Source organism: Manacus vitellinus, unplaced genomic scaffold, assembly GCF_001715985.3.
Source record: "Manacus vitellinus isolate BGI_N305 unplaced genomic scaffold, ASM171598v3 scaffold_2_pilon, whole genome shotgun sequence".
NCBI classification, from domain to species: domain Eukaryota; kingdom Metazoa; phylum Chordata; class Aves; order Passeriformes; family Pipridae; genus Manacus; species Manacus vitellinus.
Window position 1 is genome coordinate 47,701,713 of NW_021940208.1, and position 19,803 is coordinate 47,721,515.

The 19,803-nt window shown below is 37.4% G+C and overlaps 2 protein-coding genes across 2 annotated transcripts in view; one reads left to right on the forward strand and one right to left on the reverse strand.

The window, feature by feature from the left end:
* The window catches only part of UBAC2 (UBA domain containing 2), a 95,468-nt gene that overhangs the window by 37,183 nt on the left and 38,482 nt on the right, over window positions 1-19,803 (forward strand). The window lies entirely within an intron of this gene.
* On the reverse strand, window positions 9,435-18,847 carry GPR183 (G protein-coupled receptor 183). The gene is made up of 2 exons (XM_008931424.2): window positions 18,741-18,847; window positions 9,435-10,994 (listed from the first exon to the last, which is right to left on the reverse strand). Exons 1-2 carry the CDS (start codon window positions 18,779-18,781, stop codon window positions 9,890-9,892), a joined length of 1,146 nt encoding a protein of 381 aa, XP_008929672.2. The 5' UTR covers window positions 18,782-18,847; the 3' UTR covers window positions 9,435-9,889.

A 19,803-nucleotide genomic window follows, 5' to 3' on the forward strand; every position in this document is an offset into this window, starting at 1 on the left:
GGATTTCTGCACTGGATAATTTTAAACAAGGGCTATTAGAAGCAGTAGCTGTTATGAAGAAACTCCACAATAGGCATATTATTATGAGACATTGCATCTCTCTGAGTGATTTAGTATTTGTCTCTCAAAATCAGGGTAGCAGATGAGAGAGAAACATGCTGTGATGAGACAATTCCCATTTTTCTTGTTTTGTGTGAGGAAAGAGAAATGGTAATGAAGTTTGGGTTGAGTTGGCGAGGGGGGTGAAGTGATGCCACCAAGAGTTGCACAATGTACCAACACTGTGAACTTTTAAAAATAAAATTGAAAAAAGAGGAAAGATAAATTGATTACTATCTTTTATATTTCAACAAAACTTTAAAAGATAAAAGCAGACTTTTTTTTTTTTTGCATTAATATATTTCAGAAAACCCAAATAATTTAAAATTTTAGTCAGAAACAGTTTCTCCATACAGCCAGTTTCTGTATGAGTGATGTAGATATTAAGAGTGGAAAACATTAGTTTACGCAGAATTTTAACCACTTTGTTGGTAATCTTTGCCTGTTACAAAATATTAAAAAGTTGAAACTGAAACTAAATGGAGAGAGCAAAATGTGACATTGCCTGCAGTATTTCATTTGCTTGGTGTTGTTACCAAGACCAGCAAGTGTTTTTTGGGAAGCACAGATAAGAGTTCTCAAATAGTAAAATCTAAGTTTTCGAATTAAGGGATATTTTTGTTTCACCAGTTTGTTTTGAACAAATGAAGTACAAATTTATTTAGCTTCTGAAGTATTTTGGGGTTTTTTTGACACCAGTATTTAAGCTTTTATGTATGAAGCACAGAAATGACTAAAAACTTTAGCCATTTTTTCTCCGAGTTCCTGTAGTGTTAATGGTTGTTTCATTTTCGTGTGTTTATTACCATCCTAGACACCCTAAATGGTGGGATTTTTTTCAAATTCTTATTTTAATTCCTTGTTTTCTTACTACCACTGCTTGATTACAGTTTTTCTGAGAGCACTGCTTGATTCTCTCTCACAGATTTTAGGATAGCTCACTGTTAGGTTCTCCATGACTAGTAATTTGCTTGCATTTTAATTCTTTTTTTATTCTCCAAAAAGCCTTATAATTAGTTTTTTCATTCTACTCATAATAAAAATTCATTTGCTTAAGTGTAACTTAGTCACTTTGATCTTTTTAATTTGAAAGAATATTTTTTGGAGGAATTTCGACTCACCCTTTATCCTACTCACATTTGCAGTTAGAAAAGTGATATATAAAATAACAGTATTTTACACCAAGGAGAGATCTGAATCCCAATGGGAAAGACAAAACACTTGAAAGGCAGAAAACTGTTCATTAATAGCCCAGAAAAGCCGATAGCAAGTTATGAAATGTTACATCTCTTGCAATGCTGGGAACCCCAAGATGTTACAGGATTGGCTGGACATCTGATCAGGGACAGCACATGGCACAGATCCCATCCATGGTGAGATTCACTAGCTCTGACATCACTAGTATTCCTGCAGGGTCTTGCTCACAGTACAGATTGATCAGTCACTGACAGAATCCAGCTGGGAGTCAGGACTTAGCTTTTAAGACCCCCTTGAGCAACATATACTTTTATTCTTATTTCATTAATGAAGCTGCAGTTGCATATAATAATTCATATGAATATTACATTATATACATGTACTTAAGTGCACATTGACTACATGTGGGGTAATTATGTATTGACTGTGCATATATTGATTAATTATATTGTTGATTAGGGGCACCTTGATTAAGTAGTGGTCACATAGTGCCCATGATGCAGAGGTCTGTGCCTCAACTCGTGCTTATATGGGTCACTAATTCTTCACAGAATGATCATCCACCACTGGCTGCTTCACTGGGTAAATCGTCAGTGATGAAGTTACTTCTACAATTGCAAACATTGTGATTCAAAGTGCTGCTGATTTTTTATGGACCAAAGAAATATTACTGTTCTAAGCAAAGGTCACTTAACTAATGTAAAATTTCCTTTATAGTTCTGAGGTGCTCTGCAATTCTTGGTTTGTCTTGGGGGTACGTCCCCTCCCATGTGGCCATTGCTGTCATTGTCCTGTGTATGGAGGAGTCCTGCTGTGAGCAGTTGTGTTATATCATCAGATGAGATGGAATGTAAATCATGGTTCTTATTTGCTTAGACCATATTTTGGGATGCCAACAAAGTTGAATAACACTTCAAAAAGAGAGTAGCAAAAACTTTTTCTGTTAGTGGGTCTGTGGCCAGTGAGGCAAACTTGTTTCCTGTTTTTGTTTGGGACTAGAAAGTGGCACATTGTGAAAGAGCATTATAATCAGATTTCTGAGAATTTCAGAATTCAATCTCCATCTTTATGCCTTCCTAATTGTAGCTATTTTGACAGAGGATGTAAATTAACCAGTAATTTACATTTGTAGTTAAAATATGTTAAAAGAGTTACGTACTCACTCTTTAGTGATCTCTGTTCTAAAAATCCTTTTATGGACATTTTAAAATTACAAATCTGATCATTAATCACTTAATTTCAGTAGGAATTTGCAAGCTGCAGCACAAGAAGCACTTGGTGCAAAGGGATTATGATAGCAGTGGCACTTGTCTGCTTGAATAGAGATGTTGAGCTATACAGTGAGCGCCTCCAGGCACAGGCAACCACGCTATTAGGAAGGCAGGTAGCCAAAGGAATTAATTTTTCCAAGTTCAGCTTCCACATGCGGTGGAGGAAATGTAAACAGACCTTTTATGGAGGCAGTAACCAGTCCAGACCCGAGGAGGCATTTCCTGACCCTAGATTTTCTATCTGCAGTGGTCCTCAGCTGGTTGCTCTCAGCCATGCGCTCGGCCTCTGTGCATTTGCCTAACTGTGGGTGACTTCCCTGTAGTCCCGGGTATGGCCGAGGGCATGGATGTGGGTGCTACCTGAATGGTGGAAATGGTGCAGGAGAAAGGCAAGGAGGGGCAGAGATGGCCTGACTGTACCCAGGTTGTGTGCTGCTCATTTTGCAATCGTCTGGTGTTTGTAGTCACTAGTTCTGTTGCCAGTGGTGGTATCCAAGTATGTTAGTTTTAGAACTTCTGCTCTAGCTTGTAGCTTAAAAGGAGTTCAAGTGAAAAGATCCTCATTTAATGAAATTAACACAATGTAATCTATTATATCAGTAATTTCAAATTATTTGATTATCCTAGTGGCTACCCTGGCACATTTAAAATTGTTAGTTTGCCCCCATCTAAGTGAATGAAGGAGTAAGGTTCTGATGGGTGTTTGGGCTGTTTTGATCAGCTGGCATTATGAATACACTGTATTTATTTTTTAAAAGACCAAAGAAATACAAGAATTGTCCCAGAGTTGTCTTTATAGTCTGATAACTTGTCAGGAGTCTTCAGTAGTCCCTTTCTGTCAAAAATGCCTCACACATGCGGCTGGCAGGGGAGCTTCATCTCTTCCTGTCCAACTGGCAACAATGATCTGTTACTTCTACCCAGAATTGCTGCAACTTTCCATGCTTTGGGGTTGTGGTATTAAGGTTTCATTAGGTTCTTAGCCCCTTAATATCAGTAGTAGTGATAAAACACTATCTGGCTGCTTTTTAGGGCTAGTAAGTTGAGAATAATCAGTTTTCAGCAGCTCTATATTTAAAGTAGGCTTCCTCGGAGTGCCTTCTGTTCACTAACCACAACTTCCCTCGAAAGTTACATGACACAGGAAGGATGAAACTGCTAAGTCTAGCTTAATAGAGGGAGGAACATAGCTCTCCTTTTGCATGGTATAAGACAATGTATAGTTTTCTGGAGGCGATAGGATGACCACAAATGTTTCTGCCTTCAGAACAGGTGCAAAACTTGTTTTTTTTTAGTTTAGCCCTTTGCACAACATCTGTCCCAACTGAGGAAAAGAAAAGAGGAAGAGGAGAAACTCATATTTTTGCAGTGAGGAAAAATGAATACAGCTCTGTGGAAAGAAATATTTGCTATGTCTTGAGCTTGCTTTATTTTAGGTGAATGCTAATGACAACATTTTGATAAAGGCTTAAGTAGAGGACAAGACTAGAAGATTTTAAAGTTATATAATTTGCTTGTTCCTGCAAGGCCATCGAGTTTCATGTTGCTTTCTTGTCTAACTTAAAACTTGGACCAACTTGCCTAGTTGTAGAAGAATGCAGGTTGAAAGGAGCCACTAGAGATTGTGCTGCCCAACCCTGGCAGAGACAATTTAATCAGGGCTGTGTCCAGTCAAGTTTTGAGTATCTCTAAGGATAGACATTTCCCAGGCTTTCTGTGCAACCTTTCCCAATGTCTGACTTGCCTCGTGATGAAAAAATGCTTTCTAAGGTTTAGTTGTTCCTTGCTGCAACAACCTAGGGCGTTACCGTCTATTCTGTACCCCTCCGCGTTAGGCAGTTGAAGACAACGATAACATCTCCTCTCAGTCTTCCCTCTCCAGGCTGAACCATCTCCCCTCCCTCAACCCCTCCTCCTGTATCATATGCTGCAAGCCCCTTCAACGTTTTTGGTAACTGTCTGCTGGACTTGTTCCAGTGTATCAGTATCTTTCTTGTACTGGGAAGCCCAAACCCAGTACAGAATTCCAGGTATGATCTCACAAGTACTGAATGGAGGGGAAAGATTGCTTCTCTGGATGTTCTTTTGAACACGGTCTCATATATGTTTGGCTGTAAGGTCACACTATTGACTCCTTTTTAACTTGTTGCAGACCTTTTTAACCATGTCATGCCCAACCTGCACTGGGATTATTCTAGCTCAGATGCAGGGTTTTGTATTTGACTTGCTGAACTTCATGACGTTCCTGTGAATCCATTTTTCCAGCCCACTGAGGTCCTGTTCTTCCTTATTTAATGTGTCAGAGCAAGGTTATCCAAATTTGGCAGTCATGGGGCAAGATCCTAATTTAGAGAACCTATATGCTACTGAATATGGTAGGAAAAGTAGATCCATATGCTGTTGATCTCCCTGCATGTAGAGACACCCTGTTCTCTTCTACCACCCAGCTCGAACACAGTTGGATTCCCATACTTTATTTACATTTGCCTTCTTTCCTTCCTTTCTAATTGGAATGAAGTGCTGAACAGCTTTTATCTGACTGTTCACAGGAGAAGAGACAAGATGACTCAATGGAAGGGGATTTGATGCAGGTCTGTAAAATCACGAGTAATGTGGACAGGGTAGATAAGGAGTTGCTGTGTTCACTCATTTCTGGTGCAAGGAGCAGGGGACTTCAAATGAAACTAACAGGTGTCACAAGTGAATGAAAATGGCTCCTCCAGACACCATGGATAGTTATTCTGTGGAGCTTTGTGCTGCAAAATGCTGCAGTCACAGACGTTCAAAAAGGGAGCATACAGGCTGATGGAAGAAAAGATTGATTGACGACTGTCATGTGCAAAGATGAGACATCAGCTTCAGGAAGTCAGAAGTTAAACATTGCAGGAAGCCAAGGGAGTATTCTGAGGGGAAAAAATTTGAGGAAATATGTCAGAGCTTTTACTACAAAAACAGTGATTCCTGTTTTATTTCAGAAAAGGGTTGCAGCTTGGCAGAGGTTTTTGTATTTATTTTGTACTATACCCTTAGTCTGCAGGCTGCAGCTTAGGCAAGATTGTATTAGGAAATATTGCACTCAGATGAATGACTTGTTTTTCAAGTGATTCTTGATGTCTGTTGACCTTGTCTGTTTTGAGCCAGCACACTGAGATACTGCTGAATACAAACCTCAGTTTGTCTTCAGTTGCTCCTGTGCTCTGTACCAGAGATATGGAGGTAGAAGAGACAGAGTATGATGCTGCTTTTTAGTTCCCTCAAAACTGGTCATATAAGGCAAAGCTTTTCTTCTCTTTCTCTTCAGTTGTACACTATTTACTTTTCTTGTGTTACAGGCTGTCTCATCGCTTTCTTGAGGTCCGTTCATTCCTTGCTTCCCTAAAAGCTTTTGAGTTTCAGAGCTATACTAGTATTAAATGGAACATCTATTTAAAAGAACCCAAAACTTTCCCTCATTTTTTTTGTTGGTTTTTTTTTTTTTTTTTGACTACTGGGCTTGCTGATTTAAGAGGAGTCATTAACCACCTCCAGGAATTGTGTTATTTGTGTTAGCATGTTTACCACTTCAGACAGTTGCTCTTACTGTCTTTTGCTAGGAGATGACCATGTTGCTGACAGGTTCCTTGTCTACACAGTTTTCAGGGCCATAGGCAAAAGAATCAGGCAACAATGCCTTTGGGAATACCTGTCCTCTTCTGCCGAGTCTGTAAGCCATAGGAGATTGCATTCTTTGTCTCCATGCTTTCAGTTAGTCTTCAATATCTTCAAACCCAAGGCAGCTGAGGTACTTGCAGTATTAGTCCCTAATTTTGTGTTCTCAGTGAAAGAAAAGATGAAGGCACTAAATGTTCTCCTGCTGAAAATGTGTTTTTTCGTATGATGCACCTTCTCTTGGTCATGTGTTTGACAACAGGTGTCTATCCAACTTTCTTTTAGGGACTTAGACCATTTTGCCATCATCATCATTTTTATTTCTATGTGCTCTGTCACATCCCCTACCAGACAAGATTTGACAGAGGTGCCAGCAGTGAACACATAGTGTCAGCAGTAGGACTCCATGTAATTGGAGTCCCTAGGTCGACAGTCCAAAGTGTAGAGATAAAAGATACTCTGTCATTTTATCATGAACATGGGCTTCAAGATCCTGACTGGACTTCACTCTCCAGAAACACAGTTTCTCCAAAAAACTTCAATCAGATCCTTTCAGTAAGCAAACCATTTGAACCTACTGCTACTTGTCGCTGCTTTTATTTCTGTGTGAGAAGTGTGAATGAGCCTTAGATCTCTGATCTCTGTGACCATTTGCCAGCCTTTCACATGGAAGGGGGCACGTCTTAGAATGTATCAGAAGCTTTTCCCGAAGCAAAAGCTCATTTTCTCTTGCGAAGCTCATACTACTTCAGCCACATGTTGTATGGCATGGCATGCTCACATCTTTTAAGACAACACATCTGTTGTATACTCAGTGTTGGAGAAGGAAAGAGATACCAGGTATGGCTTTTCCCCCTTTATTCATGTCGGCATACAGGAGAGTCCTGAGGGTGTGTCCCTGTGGGTAAGTGCTATCATGAAAATACTCCAACAAACAGTACTGGGGGAAGAGCACTGGCAGGATAAATGGATAAGGACAATGTGAAGGAAACCATTTGTTTGAGAACAGCAGTAAGTTTTCAATATTACTGTTCTCCCTTGGTCCCATGCAGCAGGTTGTTGCCAACTCTCTGGTGATGTCTGCCAGCCCCACAGCACAGCTGGAAGAAGGAACAGGACATATGCTCTCTGGGACACTTCAGCTCAGTGTCCCAGGCTGACTGAACCCCCACTGCTACTTTTGGCAGATTCAGACAAGCACACAGAAAAAAGTCTCCTCATCAATACGAGTGTGTGTGAGCTGTCAGTGTGTGCTGAGAGTAGTGAGGGGAAGCAGAGTCATTAGCAGAGGCATCAGCTGCCACAGTTGTCTGTCTGTGTCTCTGTGCCTTTAGGACTTTCGTCAGGAAACTGGGTTTATCTTAGCTTTAAAAGGTTTTTATTTTATTGGTTTCTTCTACATTTAAGAAGTATTAAAATCAGGAGAAAAAAATAGCTTTTCTCAAACCCATATCTAACTAGACCCAGGCTTCAAGGTTTATTACAGCAAAAGCAGTATTTTGATGTTGTTTTCTGTTTGAGAATGTTGCTGTAATTTAGAAACAAACTCTAAAATTGAAAATAACAGAATTGCTTATGTGAGAAAATGGAGATAGAGAAGGATTTTCAATACAGATCTTCACTTTCTTTCCATTAGAGTGTAGTTATCTGCAGTGTGTGGTGTTTTAATACATATTTGTTATATTTTACAGACAAATATAAAAAAAAATCTTCTTGTCTTTAAGGCTTTATGATCACAGTTAGATGAAATGCATACTAATAAACAAAAAACCCCAGACATTAGTAGAAAAAAATGAGCTCGTACTGGTGTAATGTTAATAATACATATATTTTATTTCTACAGTTTCTAGGTATTCCTGAGTGGTCTGTCTGTGGTTTTATTAGGTTATCATTTGCTTACTCCAATAGGAACAAATTCTTAAATAATATTTTAAAATAGTTTATTAAAAAAGCTTACAAGGAGAGAAATGCTTATAGCACACAGAATTAAGGAGAACTTCTGTTGAAAATTATTTTTCTTACTCCATTTTCTTGAAGCTGCATAGTGTCTCTTGTAATTAGAAGCTCAATTTTGGCAGTCTAAGTGGTATGAAATATTGAGGGGGTTATGTTTTCTTTGCCATACGAAAGTAATTGTTAATAAAATGTTTCCTTACTGATGTTCAGATATGACCCTTCCATGTTTGCAAGTCAACATGGAAGGTCAATACACGAGGAAGGAAGGAATTGCAAAGATGACAAATGTAACTATGTTTGACTCAACCTCAATGCCAGACAGATACAGCTGCAATAAATAACATTTATTCTGACATGTGGCATAGCTTTTATTTCTAATTGTCAGGCAGTCTTTAATTTTCCTTTTCCACCACAACCTCCTGGTGCAGTTACCAAGTTGTGTTGGCAGGTGAAGGCGTATTAATAAGATAGAACACTAAAGAAAAGATAGAGGGGCCAGAAATAAAGTAGGGAAGGAAGCTGACATGTGACGGAAGGGCACGACAGCAGGAACCCGGGGCCTGCATCCTGCATTCTCAACTGCTATTGAGCTGATTCCAGCAGGATGTGTTGAAGTCATTTGGTCTCTTTCCTGGCCCAATTTCAGTGTGCCCAAATGGATCCGAGAGATGCTCCATGAAGGTATGATGAGAAAACTTGTTCTCTCCCAGCAAATCCTGCTCTTCTCATTTGTTGGTCTCTCAGGTAAACAGCACTTAAAGAGAGGTAGCCATCTCACACCATCAGAATTAACTCAATAATTTACTATTTGCTGGCCCCAACAGTGAACATTTATTCAGGTCTCTAAAACGTTTGTCTTGTGTCCATGTCTGACTTGAGCAGAAGTTGTGAGAACTCTGTATCACTGTTCTTTTAACTGAAATGGTACAGTTTTAATATTACAGTCTCTTGCTTCAATTTGTGTTTATAAATAATTTATATACAATGGAGTAGAGACTCTTTACAATACATACTAGAAAGAAAAGTTCTCCTTTAGGAAAAGGAGTAAAGACATAATACACCTTGTGAAGATGAGTGATTTAACATACAGGAGATGTTCAGTGTTGAGGAGAACCAAACAGTTCATTAGTTTTCCATGTGTTATATTTGACAATATACGTAAATTGTCCAATAACACATTCGTGTTCTAAATACTATAAAATGCAGTTTCACCTCCAAAGGGCTATAAACTTAAGCATTTGTGATATCAAATGTGCACAGTTGTCCACTTCATCTGAAAATTTGATTTCCCTTGCTTGTGTGACTGGATTAACAAAACCATTGCTATAATTGGAGCTCAGCTAGAGGTCTTGAAATTTTCAGATGTTCTTGTTGTAGTTGGTCTGAACTATAAGCTATTTGTGTTTAATTCAAATTGTGAATCAAGTCTTTGCTTAACATCCAGGCATATGTATGTGCAGCATGGAATTTGAACATTCACAATGGTGCATATTTCCTGAAAAAAAATAAAAGATCAGTCAAAAGGATACAGCAAGGAGATTATAATGCTGGTTTTCCTGCTGTCCTGTGGCAATTCTTTCTCAGTCCAACATCACTCCTTTATTTCCTGACATCCTGAGAAACAGAATTTTACTTAAGCTTCTGTTTGGGGAGCACTAAGAGTTTTTGCTGTGGACCCTGGATTTTTAATCTTTCTCCATTGTGATGTACTGCAGACTTTATTTTTCAGGTAGCTTTCCATTGGAAGATTTAGCAAGTACCGTCATTTGCGTTTCTCCCACATCACGTGAGCTTTCTTCGTGATGTGACCTGGCAGCGCTTGAAATTGATACACTCACTTGTCGTCTCAGTATTTTCAGTACAGTTCTCTTGTATCCTTTGCATGCAAAGAAATAGATGAAAGGATCTAGGCAGCAGTTAAAATTCATCAGAAATACAGTATAATGGAGTGACTTCTGGAAAATTTTCGTTTCGGCGCACAAGGGTTCATTCTGAAGTTTCTTAATCATGTGTTGTATAATTGCAACATGATAAGGAGTAAAGCAGATGATGAACACTATAATTACAAATATGATTGTATTGATGGCTTTTTTGTTTATCCCTGACTTTTCAGTAAGTGGATTTTCCTTGGCCGTTTGAAAAAGTTTGCAGCTAATTTGAGAGTAACAAAATAGTATAATCCCCAGGGGAATAAGGTACCCTATTAAACAGGCAGCAAGAAGTATAAATGGTAGATGTTCTATTTTTTCAAAGTTTGGATATTCCATACACGTAGTCCTTTCTTTTTCTTCCTGTGACATGGATTGTATAAGTAATGGGAAAGTTTGACTAAACACAAGAAACCAGATAAAGACACAAATGCCCTTGGCGTATTTAATCCTTCTGATCTTGTATCGGAAGGGATGGACAACAGCAAAAAACCTGTCAATGCTCAAACACGTCATGAAGTTTACACCTGCGTAGGTGTTTATGTAGAACAAGAGAGCGGTTATTCGACATAACGCTTCTCCGAATGGCCAGTGGAATCCCAGGGCATAGTAGGCTATCCTTGTTGGCAAGGCGATGCAGAACAGGAGATCGGAGAAGACGAGGTTTGTTGAATACAGAGTAGTGGAGTTGATCTTCTTTCTGTTTTTAAAAATGACAGTGAGGGCAATGGTGTTTCCAAGCACCCCAAGAATTAAGATGGAGCTGTAGAAGACGGACAGCAGTATCCGTGCTGTATCTTTGTGCTCATATAGGTCGCAGGTGGAACTGTTGCTCTCAGAGGCTGTGAAAGTGTCCATGTCTGTAACCCCTGTTGTTGCAGGAAGCTCAGTAGACCTAACATGAAAAAAAACCAAACCAAAACAACAAAAGGGAACATTTTGTAATAAATGTTGATAAACTTCTTCTGCATAACAATGGCCAACCTCTGTTGCAAAAAACCAGACTGAAAAACTGAAATGAAACTTCATTGCTGTGAAATACTTTTCAAGCCTCCTTCTGAAAACAAACAAAAAGATGCCTGGTTTTGGCTATTCTGTTTTGATCCCAATACCTTCTCTGATGAAAAAAATCAGACAGGAGGCAATGTAAAAAACCAAGGATGTAATGTATTTGGAAAGTGAAGTTTTTAGGTGGTCAGGAGATGGGAGACTATTTAAAGCAATCTGAGGGGAAAAAGGAGTCTGAAGAAACCACATGATAAAGGATCATATGAAGTCCCCAAGGGTCAGACAAACAGACAAAATCTTTTAAATGTGTTTCAGTTAATTTTTAGGGAGTTTTTGTTTCCAACAATTTGCATTGTGATGGTTTAACTTGCTTAGAGAAACACTTTCTTTTAGCATTCTTATCATACTGGCATTAAAATAGAATCATAGAATCATTTAGGATGGAGAAGACCTTTAAGATTATAGATTCCAACCATAATAATTCAGCTTGTTTAATACTAGTTTTAAGAATTGACTTTTGGAATCTAATTTAAGTATTGTTACATATGTAAATTCTTAAGACTACTACTTTAGTCACTCTTTAGTGATGCTGCAAAAGAGAGGTAACCCAGCTGAAATATTTTACACATTGACAATTGAGTAGATTTTAGAAATTGTTTCATCTGTACAGTCAGAGGTAGCATGGGAGAGCTGCAAAGTGACAGTGATTTGTGGGACTTAGTAATATTAAAAAATACTCCAGCAGAATTTCAGAAATGAAAAGAACCTCATCCTGTTGATGTTGATTTCAGTGCAAACATTTCTCTGTTACTTGGCAGTTGTATAGTGTAAGCATGAATGTCAGAAAGGATGGGACATCTAATGTTACTCCTTAAGCAGCTGTTCTACAAAAGTGTGCCTCTTAGAGGCACCATTTATGGATTAAATAAGCAGTCAAAACAAGATTGCTTCTGCTTTAACACAGAATACTATCTGGAGATGACAGCTGTTGCAACTGGAATTTTAAGTCTGTCTGGTACCTTTAATTAAAATCTAGGGGATTTCTGAGGATCTGTCTTTCAACAGGCAATATCTACAAACTACTGTAGCCTGTTGCACCTTAAAAAAGTCTTGCTGGAAAATACCTCTCAGTTTTAAGGGGTTTAAGCTACACATTTTAGGAGGTATTCCTTATCCTTTCATTGACTTGTCAAAACATTAAAAGATTAGTATCTTCTTTCATGTTTTGAGGAGATTGTCCTGCTTCTTTCAGGTTGTTCACAGTTAATGTACCTGCATCACATACTGTATCATAAACTTGTCTGATCAGACTTCTGGCAGGGTTAGCAGGGGTGCATAAGGTTCTCTGTAAACAGTAAACCTGTGGATAGTGGATGATGTGTATTAAAATATGTAAATGAGTTAAATTACCCATTTAAGGAAGGAGTTTAACATCCAGGTTGTATATTAAGTCTGTGTCTACTGTGTTCCACAGACAGGAGGGAAGACAGATGAGTGATTACTGACTGATAGATGTAGAGTATTCTGATTCTTAGATATCCCTGAAGTATGAAGTATGCACTGTCTGTTGAGAGGTGGGAATTCAGGGTTGGATGTCAAATCTGAAGTGAGAGTTTTGTGGTTTGAATAAGGGAATTAAACTGGTAAATAGCAACTCCAGCTGTAGTGAAGGTTTAAGAATGTCTGTAATTTTATGTTGGTTAATTCTGCATTGTTCACAGTATTTTGGTGTTTGATGATTGATTAATGTAGTAGTTATTACCCTCAGGATGGTTCTGGTATGCTTTCCTCCTGTTCATCTTCTCCCTTGTAGAAGTGTGTCAAATGGCTCTTGTTTTACCTAAGTGTAACAGGCTGCTCTTGGCCTAAATTGGTGGGGGTTTGTATAGGCACCTGGATGGATCAGTGAGGTATTTTGTTTTGTTTGTAATATTTAAATGCTTCTGATTACTTGTTCACACTCACAGCATCACATCTATCTTCTACTCATCTCTTCCTTGAAATTTAGGTAAAACAATTTCTTCAGCATATGTAAGGAAGAATAATCTAAGATTTATGATAAACAGTTTGATTGCAGTAATTAACTACAGCATATTAACTGCATAATTTTATTTTTACTGTAAAGTTGTAATAGTTTTGTTTCATAAATAGTCTGCATAATGGTCACATCCATCCATATGTCTTTCTATAAACATTTGTAAAAGTATAGAATATCTATTACACAAAACCATTTAACTATAGTTTAGGAAAAAATCTGTCATTTCAGTCATATATATTTTTTTTGCATCGAGTAGGATTTCATAAAATCACCTAATTTTGTGCTATGAAGTTAGATCTTTAATGTAATAATTAGTCTATAACTTGTTGCTCAAAATAGGATGTTCATTCTCACATATAACCGTGGCTGTATTGAGAAGGAGTCCTAGCTGAGAGAGTGTTTGTGTCTATCCAAGGTGCTAGCATGGATATACATGAGAAGCAGTTCCATGACAGGACAAACTGGCCACAAGCAGATGAGAAGAAAGATGGAGGACCAAGGCAGCATGCACGTCAGCTAAGCTGTGCTCCTTGACAGGCCCTTCTACCTGCTATAGGAGTCAGCCCTGGGTGCAGAAAGTGTTCCTTGTCATCCCCTGTTATCCCCAAAATGTTTTGACTTTTAATGCAGGGAGCATGTTTTGAAATGCTCTAGTTGAGTATTAGTGTTTTCTCTACCTGTAGGTATGTATGGGTGTTTTTGAGCAGTCACCATGGTGTCTAGGTGCTGAATTATTACCTGAATATATTTCTTTAAAAAAATGAAAATACAGAGAGATAGGGTATCTGGTTTGTGGTATAAAGTTGCTACCATCTAACACCTTAATGTCCAGCACCTGAGTAGTGGTAACTTCTTTGTACTTCTGAACTCTTATTGTTGTTGGATGAACTCCATTCACATCAGCAGGTATTTCACCTTTTCTTGTCAATCTTGAACAGGGCTCCATTTAAAAAAATACTTTCTTCCTAAAAGGTGTCTAGACTATTAAGTAAGATAAGGTATTTTTTTTTAAATCCTATTCCTTGTGTCAGGTTGCTCTTTATTTCTTGGTACCACTCCTTAGTGATCAGCTTATTATACATACAACATATGACATCCTCCACAGAATGTATCTAACAAGAGAACATTTTAAATACTTTTTGTGCATTTTGCATTCTTGTAGAAAAAATGGAGACTGTTGCCTCCTTACTGCTGCAAACCTCAGACTAGCTGGACTTAATTCTTACTGATTTTAATGAGCTGTGTACCTGAATATGTTATGAGAACATGGCCATTTACTGTCCCAGATCCAAAAGCACCAAATCATTATCAAAATTTTTGCTCTTCTAAGTTGCTGGATTAAATACCCCTCCAGTGGCTTTCTGTGTTTATTAATGATACTGCTCTGAAGTATATACTTGGAAAAAACTTAATATTAATTTACCTTACCAAATTAATGATTTTAGAAAACAGTGCCACAGGTTTTTTTGACTTAGAGTTGCATGCAAAATTTTAAGGTATAAAGTACTTAAAATTCCTATCTTTATACAGTATGGTAAAGAACGTTGTTTAGGTTTTACGTTTTCTGAGTCTGTAGACAGTCAGTGACACAGATAACTTTTTTCCTTAATGTGACCTGTATAATCTAGGTTATGTTATTATTTTAGTTATTTCTGTATGGATTATAGTAACTTTTCACTTAAAGCACATTTTCTAAAATGCTGTTTGGTCTTGATTTGGAGAACTTGAAAAAAGTGAATTAGCCATTCGTTACTCTAGTCCTTTGTCAGTCAACCTCCCTGTTAAAAAATGTATGTGTCTCTTCCTTAAATTTCTCTAAAATTTATTTGCAATTGCTGTTTTTGTTGAGTCTTTTTACCTTTACACAATCTCATGGTTTGGGCAATTCAAGGTGAACTTCTCAAATATTTCACCACAAGGCAAAATAATCCTGTGATGTCCATTCTAACCCCAGATTTGTCCCACACAGGACAAGGGGTTCCAGATGCCTCTTGGTATTGGTGTACCTGAAGCATCCTCACCAGTATGTCCCTGCTTTCTCTGCTCAGTTATTTATGTATCCAAGATAGAGTTGTGTAGCATTGCACTGGGAGCTTGAGAAGTTAGTTCTCTGTGATGCGGGAGTCACTGTGTCCTAGGATATCTCTAGTCTAAGGGCATGGTCATTGCTCTCTGCTTCTACCCAGAAAGACCTTATGCCTGGAAGAGTTTAAAGTTAATTTTAATAATATGCCCAGGCTTGCAAACAGTGCAGATTGTTCTTTATTCTTGTTTCATTTGCCATTTTCAAGTCTTAGCATTGCGTTTGCTTTCTGACCACCAAATTTCTTTAGCCAATTACCTTATGAGATTTGTTAGCTAGGCAGCTGCTAGTCTATTCTATGTACTTTCTTGATGTTTCTCAGCAATAGTATCCACCTGGGGAAAAAAATCATGGTACCATGGCAAGCTACTTACCAAATCTAGCATGTCTGAAATCTGTGCAGGTGCCTTTCTAAAGCAATTTTGTAATCTCTTCAAAGAAGAAAAAAAGGCTGTTTTAGGAGATTGGTGTTCTGTGAAAACATTTGACTGGCATTAGTCATTTGTTTAATGTTTGTACGTGTGTTTTACCTTTAATCCCCACAGCAAAAGGTGTTTGATAAACAGAATGGTGGTTCCAGTCTGGAAGTACTACATAATCCAAAGCTCTGGATCATAGACATGTTCATGTTTGATGAACTTTATATGTAGTATCATAATGTTGCATACATTTAACTGTTATGAAGGATAGACTTAAGGTATGAACCAGCAATTGGATTGTTACAACCTTAGATTACATGGGTTTGAATTGTATTCAGGCTGTGGTACAAAGCTCTCTCTGTGTGCTAAAAGAAAGATGTTCTCATCTCCTGCTTTTGCTGGAGGAGCACTGTCTGTCTTTTAGCAGAACAGGGAACATGTAGAAGGCTTTTACTGTACATTGTAGTCTAATGTGTGATTTCTCTGTCTCTTTTCATAGTTTTCATTCATTGGAGATGAATCCCTGGTCCATCTGTCCAGTAGCTAATTTAAGAGGGATACTAATTAAATTCTTGGAAAGGCACGGCAATTCATTAGGAAGATCTCTCATGGCTCTGTACATAGTATGGTTTAGTCACTATGGGATGGACAATATTTCTTTAACAAGCAGTATTGGAGGTATAATGTTGTTTATCTATGCATAAAGAGTATAAATTATTTAAAAGGAATGGTCGGGAAAGAGGTTTCTCTTCCCCTGCAGTGCCTGGTTTGAAGATTTACTGAGCTTACAGTCCTCTAGAGCTATTAGCTGTATAAGTCTTACAGAGTTTTAAAACAGTAGAAGGTGGGAAATATACAGTCTTGTGGTTATGTAGGTTTAATTTTTTCCTTAATGTCAAAATTAATTGTTTTCTGTTGACCAGTCATGTTTACTGTTTGGATTTCTAATTTACCATACAAGTGATTTTTTATTGTAGAGCAGTTTCGATGTTTGAGAAAAAGGCTTGATTCAACTAAGTTATGTGTGTTAAAAGGTGTGCATGCTAAGTTGCATAGTAGAATGCTTTGTTAATATAGAAAGAACATACACCTAAGGTACATACATCAGGGTGTATGGTCTGGCAGCTTGGGAACTGCATGTGGTTTAATAAAAGCCGAGGCAAGAGACAGGCTTCCTGTTTCTTTCTAACACTTTAACACTCATATGCTTCTAGTACATTATGTTAATTTACCTTTTTTCAAAAGCTGTTGAGTTTTCAAAAGCTCTAAATGCAAATGAGTAGGCCTAATGACCTGAAGACTGAGTCCTCGACTCACAACCCAAAGATAATTTTGATGAGAGAGTTTCCAGGCTACTACTTTTATTCTTCTTTGGTTAGACCCAAATTTGTTGGCATAGTAAAGCCAAATTTGTAAGCCACATATCAGAGAATCCCAATTATCTTAACAATGGCTATAAAGAATTATAATATTCTTTAAGTGCTTAATAAAATATGCAGATGCACAACACTGTGGGATCTTTCTGGTCCTGCTTTTGTCTGTTACAATAGATTTTGCAAAGTTGTATGACAGTTACATTTTGTGCTCAAAAATAATAGAAGCTACAGTAAGTGAGATGGAAATAAAGAAGTTGAGTTGAAATGCTGCATAACTAGTTAAAGTGGAAATCATTTGAAGTGTACATCTTGCTCCTATCTGTTGGATCTCTCTTAGGTGTAATCTATCCTATGAGAAGTGTGAGAATTATCTAACATAAATAATCTCTGCCACATGTTAATGTGAAGAACTGTGCTGATGCTAAAATGATTAACTTCTCTTCAGTTTATACTTACTTAAGCACACTAAATGTAAAAAGGAGAGAGCCTAAAAATATAGCAAATAAACTAAAGTGTGAGCCACTGACAATTATATTCTTGCAAGCAGAAGAAAAAAGGGGTCAAATGAGAATTTGTATTTTAGTACTAGAAAATATGAACACCTTTTATATCTGAGTGATACGCAGCCTGTACAGGTACAGTCTTTAATTCTAGGGATTACAGCTTCTGAACTGTAGCTTAAATATATTATTCTTTACATTTATACATACTTCTCAATCTTTTGAACAGAAAGGGGCGAGATTTGAGCTCTTAAAGACTAACTGAGAGGATTCAATTCCCTTGTCTCTTCAGGAGCAGTCATGAAAATGTTAGACAGATGTCTTGTATTCTGTGCCCAAATGCACATACACTGTCTTATTTTTTAAGATAAATGATAGTTGAGTTATTGGCTGTTGAACAGTGTGTCTTGTTTTGCCAGCATAGTAGAAAAAATTGATCCTCTTTAATTGGGAAGGTGAATAAAAATCTTATCACTTGTAATATTTCTTCAGCTTTGTGGCATGAAAATCACTACTAAGGAGATAGATGTTTGGTGATTGCAATTCAGGAAAAGAATGCCTTTTTAAAAACTTTGAAAGAAATGCATGCCAGAAGTTAAAAGAGGAATTAGGTCATAAAACGTTGAATTCTTAAAATACGCTGTTGCAATACTTAGACATGAGAAGAGTGACTGAGGAGTTTCTGAGCTGGTAATAAAGGCTGTTTTCTTACAGAAGGAGCGCATGTGATAAGAGCAGGCTGTGCATTCAGAACTATAGTACTGATTTGTTTAAAGGCTCTCTCTTACTATTAGGAGAGTTCCATGAGGTTCAGTGAATGACTTAGGAGTTGCAATGCTTTCCTTACTACTTGTACAGTAGTTATTTCTGTATTAGTATAATTTAAATTAGTGTTGCCAAAAAAATTGACTAAGTTAATGCAGTATCAAATGTTTCCCTGTGATTGTCAGAAGGCTGTATTCTAAGAAAGGACTTGAAATAACTTGTTGATGCTGTGGATCAACAGATATTTTAAATGGAAATTAACTGGCAGCAGATTAATATGGGAACATAAAATATCAGAGAATTTCTACCATGAGCCTTTCCCATACAAAGATCATTTAGCCCTCCTACCAGTATAATAACACAAAAAAACCAAATAATATTTCTGGAATTGTTTGCTGTTGCTCAGTGAAAAAAAAATAAATTGAAAAAAGTTAATTCTTTTCTGTACTTACATCTCTGTAGCTTCTTGGATCTTCTGAGGAGTTAAGGGCATTAACAGGATGGCTTGACTGCGAAAGTTTACCCTTGCACATTGTTCTCAAGAGTGATTACGTGAGTCTCTCTTGTGGGAGGGGTAGTTTTTTTTCAAGTGCTTAAAAAAAAAAACCCTGTTTGTGTACTGGTCTTGATTTGCTGTCGACTTTTTTATGGGATGTGAAAGCATCTATTTTTGATCCTTTTACAATTAGTCTGTTCAAAGAGAGTAATTAGAAACAACACTTCCGCCTCCCCCCTGAAGTTACGCATTACTGACTTTCATAGAAGGGACTTTACCCAGAGGTTTACTTAAGTTGATTGTTTAATTGCTGACCAACTAAAATACCTGTGATGTGTGAAAAAATTTGTTTATATGCATCTGCATTTAAAAATAAAATAATTTAAACTCTAGTTTGATCAGTACATGCTTTAAAACTGCTTCTTACCGATCAGATATAACGCAGCACAAGGAAACCTCAAAAGTGAGACATACTGAAATGGTGCATTAAAGCAGACATCTCGAACGCCCATGTACATTCCCAGCACTGTTTTGGTATCATAATGATGAGGATTTACAGAAATGCCCTTTGAAAATATACGAGGGAGTTGAAGAACTCTGGTGGTTTGAGAGGTTAATGAGAATATGTGCCTTTGTAAGCTGTTTATTGCATTTTAAGCAGGAATAGTAATATAATAATAATAATAATACACATAAGGTAAATATATGAAAGATAAAAAACTTCTTAAACACAAATCTGATTTCCCTAAAATAATGTTGATAAGAAAGAGTGGCTAGGGAGTAGGAAAGGAATGAGATGTCAAATTGTGAGATAACCCATTGTTACCTGAAATAACCTTGTTTCTGGGTGAAGAACATTGATCTAAGAATTGATTTGTGTGTTTAAGAGGGTTAAGAGGGTTTTGGAGATCAGAGATAAATGGGAAATCCTGTCCTTTGCTGTTAGAGACAGTGGTTGAGAGTTACCTGGGATTTTCCCTTAAAACTGATACTGATCATTCATGACTATGAAGGACTAT

Bases quoted from the DNA above. Each gene is read 5' to 3' on its own strand.
- GPR183 (XM_008931424.2), bottom strand. From the start codon at position 18,781: ATGCCCTTAACTCCTCAGAAGATCCAAGAAGCTACAGAGAT. The intron at 10,995-18,740 runs GTAAGTACAGAA...TTTTCATGTTAG, and splicing joins ATCCAAGAAGCTACAGAGAT to GTCTACTGAGCTTCCTGCAA.